Raw genomic sequence first — 16,846 nt, 5'->3', positions numbered from 1 at the left:
ATAAATTTCACATTTAATTTAATTTAGTTTTTTTTATTAAATATTATTATATTTTTATTGTTATTAAAATAATATAGAAATGTGTGTATGCAAGTGTGCGTTAGAAACTGTATAGAAATTTTACAATATTTTTTAACTACCTTTGCTAGTGCATACTGTACATATTACTACTCTTATTTAAACTAATCTCTCATTTTCTTTGTTTTAATTTACTAAAGTTACAGTTTATCATTTAACTATAGTTATTCAGCATATTTTGCAGTTTCCACTGAACTTGTAAACAAACTAAAGCAGAGATAATGTAATTACAGACACATGAAGTGATTTATTTCCTCAATGTAATACAGCAACAAAAGCTGAGGGATTGAAAACATCTCAGCCTAATTCCCATAATGCACTTCTGGCTTCTTGAGGTTCAAGAGAATGTGTGTAATAATGCAGCAGCTATTGCACACTTCACCTTCTAACACCCATTATTTGTTAAAATAAAAATTAAATGATGTAATCATGGCAAAAGAAAATATTAATATACACACACACATTTAAAACAAGGCTGTACCGTATTAAAATCCAATTCCTGAAGTTATACATGAAATTAATTTTATAATATCAATCATAAATGTACAGTCTTGTTGAATTTGCCTTTAAGCTAATTACCCCACATATTATTCCCCTGAAATTGCTACATATATTTATGAAAAAGCATTTGACCTAACAATCCTAACTGTTTGCAGTCCTTCTGCATGACCCTGATTTTGTTCTTCTTTCTGCTGTGTCCCACTTCATCAGCGATACCGTGCGGATTTGTCGCACGTCTGCACTTCTCCATCGCATGTCTCACACTGCAGGGCAGCCGAGCGATAGGCCTTCCACACCGCAGTGTCCTGACGGCACACCGTACCCCCGCCTCTCTTCTCCTCCGCCTCGTCGCGGTTGATATCTCCGACACAGACCCAGTCGCCAGACGCCCCACTTCCAGCGCTGCTCCCGCCGACACTGACGGCCCACTTCGAGTGGTCCTCTGTAGCCTTAAACGTGATGCTCTTGCCCGGGGAAATGAGATCTACGTTGAGGACTTTCCAGCTTTGAGAGCAGTCAGAGTGCAGGATTCCCGTGGAGCGACGCCAGAACTGAACCAGCAGGTCGGACTGAAGCGTAGGTGCAACCCAGGAGTGATACAGGTCTGATTATGAATGAAACAGTGAAAAAGATTACTTCTTATTTTTTATTTAAAATGCATACACTGTAAAAAATATATATATATTTTTTTCAGATTTGTAAATAAAACCGACTGTTGGAGTATGTCTTATTATTTCAGTTTTTCCAAATTTCACATCTAATTCAGTGTTCCCTGCAGTATCTTTGCAATTATCTGTGAAATTGAATAGCAATTTACTAGCAACTACATAAATGTTTTTTTGTCAGTATAGTTGACAAAGCATACGTGGACATAATGTAGGGCCCTATGATCTGTGAAGCAAAGAACGCAGATTGAATTGAGGGGAATCCAGTCATAAAATTAGAAGTTTCATGATTTCAATTAATTAGACATGGTTTCTGACTAAAATGTATTTGGACATTCAGAGTCCAGAAAAATGAAAACTTAAATAAACAGAATCTATCAAAATTGAAACTGTAAAAATGGAATTTGGAAAAACAGTGCAACTGAAAACTGGCCCCATGTGTGTATAAGTTGAACTTCTTTTAACTTGCCATGTTTTTAATGGAACAAAATAACAGTAATGTGCATCAAAAACGGTCAAATATGTAAATCTAGAACATATTTGCGTAGAAAACCGATCTGTGAAAACAGATGAAAGAACCTATCTTCAATATGAACAGAACATATTTGTTTAACAAAAAGAGCTACATGTTTTCATCTTGATCGTTTAAGGCTTTGACTGGCTGGCAAGAGTTTCACTGTCACCATTACATCAGCATTAAAATGAGTCTTACCATTGGCAAATGATGCGCCTTTCGCAAAGCTGACGAACTCTGATCCCGCCAGAGAGAGGAGTGAGATGCTGCGATTGGATGGCGAGGAGGAAGTGTTGTCCCATCTGCCCAGTGTGTGTTTACAGAGATTAGCCATAGCAGGTACAGCAGCGGCCAGTGCAGCAGGGATGCTGCAGTCGTATATGTGAGGCTGATTGATTTTCAACTGCTCACCTGTTTACATTATATTACATTACATTACAATCAGAAAGATAAATGACAGTGGATATTAAATAAATACAACTAAATAAAACTACAATATAATAGTACTACTACTATTACTACTTGTTTTATATTACTTTTGTTGTTTTCGCAATTATCATTATTGGAAATATATTACAGAGAAGTCAATTACATTATATGAAAATCTTTTACATTACCTGAATACAAATCATAGAAGATAATAAAATAAACAACAACAATAATAACAACATTATTATTATTATTATTGTTGTTGCTGCCTAACTGTGGGCTCATAATAATAAACCATATAAAAAGTGAGTTTAAGGCACTCTAGTTAATGTCTGAAACATACAGCCTTGACTCGTACAAAACTTTCCCAACCTTGTTCCTGAGACACACCAAAAATGCAAATCTGATCGATTCATTTCAGGCCTTAGTTTCTCCACTGAGCGTAATCGGTGTTTGGTGTTTGGTTAGGAATATTTCAAAATGTGCACTGCTGGTGTGTCTCCAGGAACAGGGTTGAGAAACACTAGCTTTTTGCTTTATTGCCATTATCGGAAAGTCTGATAATACTGTGATTTACAAACATGAGACTAAATGGACATAAAGATGATCTCAGTGAGAGGTGTTGTAACTATGGTTACAGTGTCAGACGATTACTCTAACAGTCACTATGGCAACTGCATCCCATAAATGTTTTGTCTTTAGAAATCGCACATGAAAAGGTTAGGTGAGAAGCATTTCAAGCAGCAGATTTACTTAAAACATGCATAGATCAGACACATCTTGTTCATTTTAACACACCTGATTCATACTTACAGTCACAAACTATAAAGGGATAGACCACCCAAAGATAAAAAAAATCTGTCAGCATTTATTCCCCCCCCCCATATCATTCCAAACCTTTAAAAAGAAGATATTTTGAAGGATCTTGGTAACCAAACATTTTGGTTCCCATTGACTTCCATAATACAGTACAGACAGAAAATCCAATGGACGTCAACGGGACCCAAGGCTGCTTACCAGCGTTCCTCAGAATATCTTCTTTTATGTTCTGTGGAAGAAATTCCTACAGGTTTGGAACCACATGCATTTACATTTTTGGGTGGACTAGACTCACTTGCAATGCAAAAACCCCATTTTATCCATCACTTATTTCTTAAATGTTTTAGAGTCATACCTATGGTCTGAAAGCGCTCAAATGGATATGTGACACAGATAAAGTTCTGTCCATTACTTATGCCAGAAGCGGGGTATGAAAACTGTCCCTGTGATTTAGGAGGGGGGAAATGAGGCGTGCTGTGGACCAACCAGAAGCCTTGTTGTTTATCAAAGACAACAACCCCTGGAACAAGGAAAAAGAGTATACATTAACACTCGGTCCTCCATAAATGTTGTTTGTGTTCCATTGATATCTTTTCAAGCAGTTAACTGCACCTTTGGTGTGGCCACAAGATCTGGTTGCATCTCCAGAAAGCTTTGGTTGTTGCGGTGGCTGATCATTATATAAAATGTATCCAACATCACCACCCTGGAAGAAAGTTAAAGCTCAAAGCTTCTTCACAATAAACATGACTGTATGAGAAAGCAAATCAGATGCCCTTGTGATGAGCATGTGATCAAAAGCATCAGTTCCTCTTTTATTAGGAAAAATATCTGTGCATCTAAAGTAATAAATACCCTTTTGAGTTTCAGTTTGAGCTTGCTGCATCAGAGTAAACAGCAAAAACTTGTTTGGTATCTGATCTGTGCCACGTTTAAATGTGGTTCTGAATCTTAATAGAGTTTAAACAGATTTATAATTAAATGTAAATGCAAACTCAGTGATTTTATACTTCTGCAAAACTGGGAAAATGCGCCGACTACAGAACAGGGTAAGCTGAGTAAGCGTCTCTAAGATCAGTCCGAAAATGACTAATAATGAAAGAAGAACAGAATATGATGAACTGAACATTTCATTTTTTAAATTGAGATCTTTTCTATTATGTAAAGAGTGTGACTTGTACCTCATATAAAGGCCCTACTGTTTGACCAACAGCACTTTGACTGTCATTCACTAAAGTCTTTCCATCCGTCCATCCTTCGCTCTCTCCATCCATGAAAAGATACTTCAGCCCCTCCTGCACAGGCTCATGAGGAAGATGTGGGAGTTTGTACAAGTAAAACCTGTAAGGAGAGACGGAAAAGAGGGAAATATGCCTCTTCACATTGATAAATACATTTTACAAAGACTATATTTATTTTATGTGTTAACATACAGTTTTTTGAGTGTAGGTTCAGATTATTGAATTATGCTTTATAAGAAAAAAGACTTCTTCAGTTTTTCTAATTCAGACTTTCATGTTAAATTCAATGTGTCACTTGATGCTTGTGTAATTATTTGTAAAATTACGATTAATTTCTTAAATTGTGAATCCTACATCAAATATTTTCAGGCATATATATATAGTTAGAGCAATAAAAAATATATCTCTATATAAATTAACTGAGAAAATAATGACCCTATTATAAATTATATTATAATTTTACTATAAAAAATATTATATTATTAATATTAATATGAGTACTGTTACATTAAGTAGCCATTTTGTTTAGTTAAATTATTCTGTTTGTTTTACCTTACCACTGAAAAGTCTGGGGTCAGTTTTCAAACATTTTTATTACTTATGGTCACAAGTCTACAGTACTTATTTAATCCGTGATATTTAGAAATATTATTACAATCAATTTTTTTTCTATTTGAATACATTTTTTAAATGTAATTTATTCCTATGATCAAAGCTGATTTTTCAGCATTGTTGCTTCAGTCTTGAGTGTCCAATTTGCAGCTGAAGAAACATTTCTTATTATTATCAATGTTGTAAATAATAGTGCACAAAGATGAAGTGCTGCGCCTCTACAACTGTGACTCAACATGCTGAATGTTTTCTGGTTTTAGGCCATTTAAAAACACACACCAGTCTACAGGTTTCCCCTGATCATCAGAACACGAGATGGAGGAAGAAGCTCCAGCTGATGCATGAAGGAGGAGCAGGACATGAAGCAACATGATGACAGTGGAAGAACCTGAAACAGTACAACATTCATTTGTCTGTCAAGATACAGTAAATCAAATACAAACCTTCTCATCATTTTTAAACGCAAAACTGCACGTCAGCAATTTAAATATTAACTCTGGCATAGTGGTTCACCGCACTTAATGCTTTATAGTTTGAATGTGTTATACTGCTTATGGTCTAATAACAAACTGCATGCCTGAACTACAACTAGAAAATAAATGATCATCGTTATAAAAGTCTGACATAATCTAAACTTACCTCAACGGAAGACAGGCGTGCTATTGAGAGGGAAAAAGTGGATCATGTCAGTCCATCGCTGAGAGAAACTTCAATTCCTCTTGTTGTCACATGTATCAGGTCCATTGGTTTCAAATGTAGACATAGAACAAGTGGATAGAATGGAATTGAGCTTTCACCGTAAAGGGAGGGGACTAATGAGTGTTTGTTTCCTTTGTTGGTTGGGTAATAGTTATTTTCTTATTTGAAGTTTCCACTGTGCATTTTCAATTCAGTGCTATTGTAATTTCTCAGTGTCAATATTCTTGTATTAAATATTACTAAACAGCGCTGGTAAAACAGCGCGAATAAGATTTAGTCACGAGGTAAGTGTTACTTTTCTCAGCGCCATTCAGGACAAACCAATCACAATCGATTGTGTTGACTTAATCGAGTTTTTTATTTTTTTTTTATAATTTTTTAGCGATTGCTGGGGCGGATTTCCATTTAAACGCCAGATGACAATCATTTAGATTTACGTATTTAAAATATTCAAATGTTTTACTGTGCGATTTTCTCTAACGAAGTACTAAAATAGTAATAATATCCTGTGTTTTGAATGGCGCTCAATTGACTATTCGGCATCATGAGCGCCAGTGCGCCTCCTAAAGGAACAATGACTTTTTTATTCACTGTCATAGAGATAAGTGCAGCCAAAGTCTTTTGGTGCAGCACAAGTGAAATAACCGCATCTAAACACCGGAAACAATGTTGTTTACGAATATTAATAAGGGTAGCCTACTTAACTTTTGGTTACAAAGCAGAGCCCTTCTGGAAGTGAGAATGATCTAATTAATATTCATAAGAACGGAAAATCTAAAACCAAAACAACATGAAACGCATTTCTGAACAATTATAAAAACAACTGTCTTTTTTGTATGTTTGTTTTATTTTGTTAAATTAAATTAAATTACATTAAATTTGAAATCGTTTGTTGTGCGCTTCTGTCTGAAGCGTGTGTCAATGTCATAAATGTTTTAATGTTGATGGGCAGTTTATCTGCTTATTGCAGTGAAGTAACAGTTCTCAACGTCCCTTCTAGTAGTTTTTGTGCTCAGAAAAGGACAGAGAGAAATGGAGAATCACCATCTTTACTATAGTACGTCTTTGTGGTCCCTTTCAGTCCGTTATTGTCATTGCTTTTAAAGAATCACGTTGATTGTGTCCTGTATTTTTTGCTTTTGTAGTTTAAGACTAAGAAAAACATATATGCCTAAATTTGAATATTTGTGCATAAATGTTTGCAGACAAAAAACATATCAGTGTCACATATGACAGATTTAAAGTCACGCTCGTTTTTGAGCTGCTAGTGATTTGTTTGCTATTTTATTTATTGTTAGCCTATTAATGCAAAATGTTGTCAGCAACCAGATAGTTTAGCAATCCAAGTTACACTCATCAAGTAAGATATCTAACAGGTTCTGCTTTTCATATTAATAACTTCCATTGGTCTGATGTAAAATGAAAAGAATTCAACGATTTTCAACGAATGTTGCTCTTGAGAAATTGTTTTTGGTTTAATTGTCTGCTGCATTTCCAATTTCTTACCTCAAGAGGTCGCTGAGGTGTTTATAATCTTATATATCTCCATACCACCCTGAGGTTGTAATCGTAGTTAGATTGATGAATCCAAAACCTTGAGCACAAAAACAGTTACACTGTAGTTCTTGTAGCAAAATTTATTTTCCTATAGGAGTTTTGCGTGTGGTTACCACGAGTTTTCAATAAACAACAGATAAACCTTTGTTCCTATAGTAAAACCATGGTTAATTTCCATTAAACATATAGTGGTTACTACGGTTTTATGACAAATAACACATTTAAACTCTTGTTCCGGTAGTTAAACCACAGTTAATCTCTATAAAATAAAGTTTTAATCGTGGTAACTGTGATTTTACAACAAATACTGCAGTTAGCTCTCATTCTTGTAGTAAAACCATGGTAGATTTACATGTGGTTAGTGCTTTTACAACAAAAACTAAATTTCAGCTCTTGTTCCTGAAGTAAAACCATAATTTATTTAAATTAAATACAGTTTTATTTGTGGTCACTAAGACTTTCCAACAAATCCCTCAGTTTTAAACTAGTAAAATATTGTAGTAAAATAATAAAATACGGGTTTACTTGTGGTTACTATGCTTTCACAACAAACACCACAAGTCAAATATTGTTACAGTAGTAAAAGGTAGCTTTACTTGTGGTTTCAATGATTTTACATTGGATACCAACAGTTAAACTCTTGTTCCTGCAGTAAAACCAATTTTAGTGAAGGATTGTGGTTACTGTTTTAGTGTGAATTCATTAGTTACACTACAATTGCTGCTGCAGTAAACCCATAGTTATTGCCTCGTGCACCTTGCTGAAGGTGGCATTGAGTTTCACTGGAGACAGAGACAGAGTTTAGAGGCTCAGACAGTGAGATAGTGGGATGGCCAGCCTATCACCACCCTTCAACTTCTGCTTTCTCTCTGGCTCAGCGTCCTTCACTGTGCGTCTGGTGCCATTCGGCTCCCTCTTCAACACGTGTGTGTGTCCATGTGTCCACAGACGGCTCGCAGCGCTTGATGAAGAACATCAGAACCAGGTAGCGTTACAGCAAAACCAGGTACCAGTTTCTTGATGATTCTTGAATTTACTTACAGTCTTTCCTGTTTTTAGGCACAAACAGGGCTGAGATGTGGGTGCGTGTAATTGTGACCTCTGTGCTTCTTCTGTCAGGTAATTTTGGACAGGTATCTTGTGTTTTCAATACAATCAAACGGTTGTGATTGTGTATTGCAGCTCTAATCTGTGCTCTTATGTTACCTGAGTGCCCTTGGTGCACAGGTTATTTATATTGTATTGATTCCTGTTTTTATCCCTGGCGTCAATAGCGCACACCTTGCTAAGGTCAATGCCGGCCTCTGATTACTCCTGTGTTGCTTTATAGGAGTCGGGGCAAGTAAATTGCTGGTGTATTTCTCCAGGACAGACATCTGCGTTTGGGCTGGGACCACGGTAACATTGCCGTGCCGCTACGATTACCCCTCGCCCTCCAGCTCTACGCGGGTCATGTGGTTTCACATCTCTGTGGAGGGCCGACGGGATGTTGCCTACCACACTGATGGGAATCTGTTGAGCCCCTCTTTCAGGGACAGGATCAAATACATGGGGGGACACAAAAGATGCAGTTTGCAGATCACGAACGTTAAGCTGAGCGATGCAGGAATGTACCATTTCAGATTCGAGACCGACAACCAGGGGAGATGGACCTCTCCTGATGCCATCACACTGTCTGTCACAGGTCAGGCCACATTTTAAAGGTGATTTTTTTTCATGTTAAATAATATAAAAACAAGTTTAAAATGTAGGTGCAACTGTACACTGCTGTTCAACGGTTTGAGGTTAGTACTGTTTACAGTACTTTTATTCATTAAATTTATCAAAAGTGACAGGAAAGACATTTGAGATGTCTTGAAAGGAATGATAGCATAAGTCCTTGTTTTTTTGGGGGCGGTAGGGCTACCTGACTATTCAACCAATGGTGGAAGGAGTGTTTTTTGCACAGCCACCTAGAAACACACTAGTAACCACAAAGCAACAGCTTCTTGCACTCGCTTTTTCTGTAGAAAATCTAGTAATAAGGGAGAAATTAACAACTTTTAATGTTGTTGTTTATTTGCATATAATTGTGGAAAACAGCCTGTTCATAATTGCACGTCGCATGCACCTAATATTGTGAAATGTTGTATTGATTCCAGAGCTTCAGGTTCATGTACATCCTCAGAGAATAGGCAACATGTTTTCTGCTGGCGAGACGGTCTTCTTGAGCTGTGTGGCGCGAGGCTGTGCCGCCCCTGGCAGGAACTTTGCCCTTTATCGGAATGGGATCAACTTGGGTCAGTCCAACAAGCTGTCAGCCATCTATAACTTTGACAGCCAGCATGCAGGTACCTACACCTGCCGTCCAATACCCCCTCAAAATGTTCAGTCACCAGGACTCACCCTGGCTCTCGGATGTGAGTATTGCGTATGCATATAAACACTAGTTCTGTATGTGTAATTGAACACAGCTTTGTCACAACAGGAATAAATTACATTTTAAAATATATTGAGAGGAAATGGTTATTTTAAAGTATTATATTCACAATATTACCATTTAAATGCATTTTTGGTTATATAAGTGCAGCCTTGGTGAGCATAAGAACAAAAATAAACATTAAAACAAAACATTATTGAATAGTACTGGATATAGTATAAACATGTCTAAACTCTGCTGCATGTGGTAACATCTAAATTGGCTGATTTTATACATGTGTTTTTAGAAAAAAACTACTCAAGGATTCAACTGTGCATAAAACTTGTAGTTACTTACTGTTGAATTCTACAGTCAGTCGTCCTCTCCCATTAGAACTTGCATTTAATCCCTCTCTTTCTCTGTGTCTCAGATGCTCCTCGCTACACCACGATACAGATGACCCCTCGAGAGGCAGTCGGGGAGGGCGATTCGGTGACTTTGACCTGCAGTAGTGATGGAGCTCCGCCAGCAGAAAGTTTCACTTGGTTTAAAGAAGGAGAGAGTGGCAGTGTGCCAGACAGCTTTCAACCTGAGCTGAGATTGTGGAGTTTGGACTACAGGGACCATGGAGAGTACTTCTGTGTGGCCCGCAACCCACTCGGCACAGACCGGTCCAGACCACTTTTACTCAATGTTACCTGTAGGTCACCTCTATTTTTATGCAGCCAGAGTAAATAATTTAGGTATTGCTAGTCTGTTTGCATACATTTTAAAAAATAAAGGTTGAATAGAGGAACCTTTTTTGGTTCCCCAAGGAACCTTTCAGTGAACAATTCTTAAAAGAACTGAAGAAAAAAGAAAGAAGAACATTTTATACTAACTTTTTCCACTATAAAGAACCTTTTTTTGGGGGGAATTGAAAGGTCCCATGGATGTTAAAGGTTCTTAATGGAACTATTTTGAAAAATGTGTTGAAAAATAGAATTTTTGAAAAGACATTTATTTCCATTATTGCTGATCTGATGTGCTTGAGAGTGCAGAGATTTATTTTAGTTGCTGGTTCTTGTGTAATAACTTTAATTTTGGCAGGACATTATGTCACATTGTCTGCCACCCTCCAATAGATCAAAGTTCAAATCAAGTGTACAAATATCCACATGATGCTCAGCCATGAAAGGAGTATTTACTTCCTGTTTTCACTTGTTAAGTCAAACATCACTACAAGCATTCGTCACACTTTGGGGGTAGAGGTGTGTTAACATAATTCAATGTTAAACTTTGGTACGTGACTTATGCCACATTGTTTATGCCATGGGCATATGCATCACATTGTGTGGTTTATGTATGCTACTGCTTTCTAAAAGTTAGAGTTTTCACCTTGTGAATGATAAAACGTAGACATATATTAAAAACTGTTACAATGAGTTTACAACCAATCAGAATGACCAAACAACCATATAGATGCATGTCAAAATGATTTCTATAGGATCATGCGACACTGAAGAATGGAGTAATGATGCTAAAAATTCAGATTTACATCACTGGAATAAATTGCATAAAGAATATATTTTAAATTCATTCATTCATCATCATTAGTGTATTTGGGAGACTTTTATGTATTGTAAAATTGAAAAAAAATTTCTTCTAGACTCCCCAAAGAACACAAGAATCCTCATCAGTCCTAAAGGTGACATCAAGGAAGGGTTTGCTGTCAATCTTACCTGCAGCAGCAACGCTAACCCTCCCGTGCAGAAATACGCCTGGTACAAAGTGAATGGCGGTCAGCCCTGGACCAAAGGCACTTCACAAAATCTCACCTTTGCTAGCGTGCGTTCCCATCATGCCGGACAGTACTACTGCACTGCGTGGAACGTGTTTGGCATGGGGACATCACCCACTATTTCTCTTATAGTACTCTGTAAGTTTATACTTATTATAAACTTATATTGTAAAGTTTTAACATAGGTCTAAGAGTTTTATAACTTGAACATGCACTGTTTCTGGTGCCATCCATTTCCAATTGTTTTAGAGATATAAATTTGCAGTTCTGAAAAAAAAAAGTGAGAATTGCGAGACATAAACTTGGAATTGGACGTTTACACTTTATAATTCTCTGGAATCCTGTTTCTGCCACCATATAATTTTTTTTTTTTTTAATTGTTGCTTTTTATTTTAAAATTCACATTTTTTTTTAACTTTGAGATTATATCAAGCAATTAAATTTGTTTTAATTAATATCTTTAATATCTCGCAAATCTGAGTTTAGATGTTTGTATCCCTATGTTTATATATAACTCAGAATAGTGAGATTAAAAAGTTGCAATTAAAGCTGCGGTAGGGAACTTTTGACGCTCTAGCGGTTAATAAACAGAACTGCTTGGGTCTTGCGGAAGAACAATGTAGCCGGAACTACTTCTCTCTGTTTATTCCTATGAAGAATCAAAGGTACTGGGTTACTCCGCCGCGGTATCCCCGAAGCAATCTAAAATAGTCAGAATATAAACACTTATTATAGGTGCACCCTAGTGATTCAGGACAAGCTAAAAACACGGTTTGGAAAACGGATTCATGGTGTACTCGCTTATTATATACATTTTTCTACATTTTGAACACAAACAAAGTTAGGGACCGCAGCTCTGATTGGTTGTTTCTTACCGGGAGCGATAGTATTCCTGCAAATGGCAATAGAACCACTGGGAGGAGCCAGAGGAGCTTGATTTTTTTCACAGATTATCTGTCTCATATTCTACTGTCAGGACATAATGACAGGTTTAACAAATATGTAAAAAATATATTTTTACAAAAGTTACCTACTGCAGCTTTAATTAATTTTTATTTCTTTTTGTATCCTGTAGTAGAATCAAGCTTCCATAAAATACAGACTGGTTTGGAATAATCAGACCATTTAATGCACTTATTCTAGTTATTTACTTTTTGTGGATTTCTTGCACATTCACAGAAAATAGGTTACTTCCGCATTGCAAACTAAGGATACTCTACCTACTGTATATACCTCTTTGAACTGCAAAATTTTTTTATCTTTATACATTAGTCCTCCAGTTTCTTTCTTTTATTTAACCTCCTCCTCTCTCTTTCTCTCTCTCACTCTCAGATGCCCCCCAAAACACCTCTGTGTTGGCTCGGCCTTCCACTGTGATCGAAGCGGGCAGCTCGTTGACGCTGACCTGCATCAGTCAGGCCAATCCGGCGGTGGAGAACTACACCTGGCACCGGATCAATGCGGCTGACGCCTGGGAAACTCGATCGGGTCGCAGCTACACCATTGCTGAGGTCAGCCCTGGAGCCAGCGGCCAGTACTACTGCGAGGCCCGCAACCGCATCGGAGCGCACAGCTCCCCGGTTCTGACTGTGAAAGTACGAGGTCAGTGCATAACACACAGCAGATCAGCAAATCAGAATATTAGAATAATTTCTGAAGGATCACGTGACACTAAATCCTGGAGCAAAAACTTCACAACATGACTGTTTTTACTGTGTTTTTGATCAAATAAATGCAGTCTCGGTGAGACTGGACATAAATGTAGTTACTGCTTACCGCTGTTTGTCAAATGAATGATGTGTATGTCTGTCCATGATTGAGCTGCTGTGGTTTATATGTTCAGGCCGACTGAAAGTGATCGCATTGGCATCTGCAGTGGGTGTTTCTATCGGATTGATATTTCTGACCGTGGTCGTCATGATCAGGTGATTTCACCTTTACTGACTTTAATAGTAAATATCTGATCTTCTATCTGATCCTGCACGCATAATTTCACGTCTCTTCCGCAGTAAAAACATGCATCGCGTGGACACTGAAAATCTTGGGGAAGAAAAACAGGTCATTTTTATCTTATCTTATCTTATTCTCATCACATAAACTGAATCTAATATTAATCAAATGCCATATTTCTCCTAAAAAACAGTGTTCACCAGTAGTTGACTTGCCAGTGGACGATTCTCAGTTTAGTGGATCAACTTCAGAGATGTTTTTCCTCAAGAGCACAAAAATGTCAGACATTCTGGTGAGTTTTCTTTGCTCAGATCTCCTTCCACTATTATGTCCGTCTCTGTTGTATACTGTAAATGTGTGAACTGGAACACAGCTTTTAGGTTTATACTTCTATAAACTCAACAACTTATCTCAATAAAAAAGACTCAGCCTCATTGTCTTCCATTTCACAGTTAATTGTTAACAATATTAACCCAAAAACAATCATGCATGTGTTTGAATGGTTAAGAATCTACCAGAAATAGTGGATAGTATATGGGTTTCTTACTCTCTAAACTTTTTAGTGTTATATTTTGTGTCTTGTTCAGGAAGAGCCAGAGGAGATTTATGAAAGTAGCCACCCTTCCATCGTGCCGCTGAAAGAAGCCGCTCAGAGCGCTGAGGAACAGGGAAAACTCAACTACATTACGGTTAATGTACATTACATTATTCTGCCATGCCCAGGTTAAACACAATGAAACAGTCCATGTGTGCTGGTTTACGCCAGTCCTCTGTCATATTAATGCCATTGTTGTTGTGTTTGTCATCTTTATTTACAGTCAGGCGAAGGTCACAAACATACCTCTAGATGGAGACAAGAAGCTCAAAGATGGTCCTAATGTTATTTATACTGTTCTTGACAAGCAACCGAGAGAGGAGATGGAAGAATCTGGAGTCTGAAGCAGTCAACTGATGGAAGAAATTGTAAAACCACACAGGGACTTTTTTTTTTATTTTTTTTTTATGTGCACTTATGGACCACCTGATGTAGCCTGGACACCAGAGACTGGAAAATACACATGGTACACCAGTGGAAAAATATCCCCACTGGATGCTCTGTTTAATTGTGTCCAGCTGCAGTTTAATCAAATCCAGCTGCTCTAAATGACACACTACTGTTCAAATGTTTGGGGTCAGTAAGATTTTTTCATTTATTTTAATTAAGAATACAGCAAAACAGGTATATTGTGGAATATTATTATAATATATAATGACATGTTCTTATTACTTTTTAAAATGTATTTTTCAGCACTATTGCTCCAGTGTCACATGATGCATCAGAAATCAGTCTAGCATTCGGATTTCTTATTCTTGTTGAAAACAGTTGTGCTGCTTAATATTTTTGTGGAAACACATTGTTTTTGGGATTCTTAGATAAATAGAAAGTTCAAAAGAACTTTTGAAAAAGACATTTTTGGAACATTATAAATGTTTTACGGTCACTTTTGATCAATTTAATGCATCCTTGCTAAAAAAAAAAAAAAAAAAATCATTTCAAAAAACAAATTTTACTGACCCTAAACATTTGAAAGGTAGTATATCCGCTATATGTTTGAGTGTGACACGATTAAACGCATCATAAAAAATCATCCCACATAAATATTCGATTTAATTGATAAATTCATGGGAAGCTACAAATAAATAACATTTTCTTACAATGGCAACAAAGGGTTTGTTTTCATACATTTTCTGGCAATAATACACAATTTATTGCAATTGCTGAAAGTTTTATTAAAGTACTGAGCTGTTTCGATCCCAGAAAATTGACCTTTGACCTTGTCACATAATACAAAGAAAATATAATAATAATATTACTGAGACCACATGGGCTTTCCATTGTTATTTTTTAAAAACCTGGAACTGTGTGAAGATTCTTTACAGATTCAAGGTTGAGTAAATAACAGATGGATAATCATGTTTTTTTTTAGGGTGAAATGTTTCCTTAATTAATGTTTCTTCATTTGTAATGTGATTATTAAAAATACCAAGTGCTTTTTTATTATTATTATTATTTAACTTGAGGGTAGAACAAGAGGCAGTTTATAATGATTTACAATGTAAGAATCCACTGTATCTCTCCTGCTGGATTCATAAATTACTATCTTACTATCTAAATCTTTTTAAAGACTCTGTGAAGAAAGCATGTTGTTCAGTCTCTTGTTCAGTGGATGAGGACAGTGTGCATCCTGATATGCAACACAGTGGCAGGGACTTGCAAAATGTAATATAATACTAAAGTTGAAATAGGAATACAAAATGTAAAAAATAAATAAATAATAAAATAATGTAACATTGTGCCGTTTGATATGCAGAAAATAATATAAATAGATAAATAATAGACTCTGTGATGGAGGCAAAAATAAATGCATAAATTGATGTAAAATGTAGCACGCAAACAGAAAAAAAGCAGAACTATTGGTTTACATCTCTGTTTTGATCAGAGTCACAAGTTTTTTTATCCTCTGTGGTAGTAACTTGCTTAAACCTCTCTCCCCTGAAAAACAAAGCCACGTTCCCTTATAAGAGCAGAAATGATGCCAGACAAGACACTTATTGAGTATATGCTTTTCTTACCGTGACTTCCGTCTGATGAACATCACCATGCCTGCTATTATGATAACCATGATACATTTTCCAAGCACAATGCCAGTAGTAGATAAAGAAGCACTCCTTGCTGTGAAAAATTATTATTATTACAACATATCATCTAGAAGGACATTAACAGGATAGTTTACAATCACATAATTACTTCCTGTCTACTTGATTATGCCACAGTATTCACACATTTAAAAGTGTCATTAATATATTAGATATAAAGTTATCTTATTAGAAAATCTGCTAATAAATGATAAAAATGAAAAGTTTTATTTGTTAATATTATTTAATAGACCGGAGCTAACATGAACTAGCAATAAATATTTTTGTTAACCAAGATACTGTAACACATTTATTTGCTCATTTTAGTTAAATTAGTTAATGCATTAACAAACAGTAACTAATAAGACAATTGTTTAGAGTGATAACATATAAATAATATGAATGCCACACTAATCAGTGCTGATATATGAAATAAAAGATAATATGATCAATAAATTCATAAAGATATGAACAGGATGAAAATTGCTTAAGGAGTCTTATATATTTAGAAATTTTTTGGAAATATTACAATTGTGTTTTCTAAGCTTTCCTAGACTTTCCTTTGTGTTTGTTAAAGTAAATAGAATTTATTCTCAAATTTTTAAATCCCAAGGTTCTGACAAATGACTGAAAACTTTGGAAATTCATTTTTCAAAATGAGCAACTTAAATTAGCTTCTAACACTCAGAATATATATATATATATATATATATATATATATATATATATATATATATATATATATATATATATAGTTTAATGAAAAACCTTTAACATCTAGGGAATCATTCAAATGCACAAAAGGTTTGTCTTTTACACTAAAAAAGAATTTCATTGAAAAGTTCTTTGAGGAACCCAACATTTTCATTTTATGCAAAATTCTCATTTTGGAGCTTTTATTTTTGTGCAGTATGAGATAAAACATTT

At 35.9% G+C, this 16,846-nt stretch overlaps 2 protein-coding genes across 3 annotated transcripts; one reads left to right on the top strand and one right to left on the bottom strand.

Annotated features, from left to right (window-relative positions):
• Nucleotides 1-302: 302 nt before the first annotated feature.
• Nucleotides 303-5,653, bottom strand: dnase2 (deoxyribonuclease II, lysosomal). The gene is made up of 7 exons (XM_052578084.1): nucleotides 5,499-5,653; nucleotides 5,139-5,247; nucleotides 4,188-4,347; nucleotides 3,619-3,712; nucleotides 3,362-3,526; nucleotides 1,957-2,169; nucleotides 303-1,183 (listed from the first exon to the last, which is right to left on the bottom strand). The coding sequence occupies exons 2-7, from the start codon at nucleotides 5,228-5,230 to the stop codon at nucleotides 786-788; spliced, it is 1,122 nt and encodes a 373-aa protein (XP_052434044.1). The 5' UTR covers nucleotides 5,231-5,247; nucleotides 5,499-5,653; the 3' UTR covers nucleotides 303-785.
• A 1,495-nt stretch (nucleotides 5,654-7,148) lies between these two features.
• Nucleotides 7,149-15,715, top strand: LOC127974641 (B-cell receptor CD22). 2 transcript variants are annotated; one of them, XM_052578061.1, is made up of 12 exons: nucleotides 7,149-8,100; nucleotides 8,175-8,234; nucleotides 8,446-8,799; nucleotides 9,257-9,514; nucleotides 9,944-10,213; nucleotides 11,162-11,431; nucleotides 12,626-12,895; nucleotides 13,137-13,218; nucleotides 13,303-13,351; nucleotides 13,437-13,535; nucleotides 13,831-13,938; nucleotides 14,062-15,715. In XM_052578061.1, exons 2-12 carry the CDS (start codon nucleotides 8,192-8,194, stop codon nucleotides 14,119-14,121), a joined length of 1,863 nt encoding a protein of 620 aa, XP_052434021.1. In that variant the 5' UTR covers nucleotides 7,149-8,100; nucleotides 8,175-8,191; the 3' UTR covers nucleotides 14,122-15,715. The 2 variants fall into 2 exon arrangements, with proteins under 2 accessions (XP_052434021.1, XP_052434022.1); XM_052578062.1 differs by having other exon boundaries at nucleotides 13,831-13,932; nucleotides 14,062-15,713.
• Nucleotides 15,716-16,846: the final 1,131 nt, after the last annotated feature.

Source organism: Carassius gibelio, chromosome B16 (assembly GCF_023724105.1).
Source record: "Carassius gibelio isolate Cgi1373 ecotype wild population from Czech Republic chromosome B16, carGib1.2-hapl.c, whole genome shotgun sequence".
NCBI classification, from domain to species: domain Eukaryota; kingdom Metazoa; phylum Chordata; class Actinopteri; order Cypriniformes; family Cyprinidae; genus Carassius; species Carassius gibelio.
Note: the sequence above shows the minus strand (reverse complement) of the source record. Positions and strands in the feature narration are given on the sequence as shown.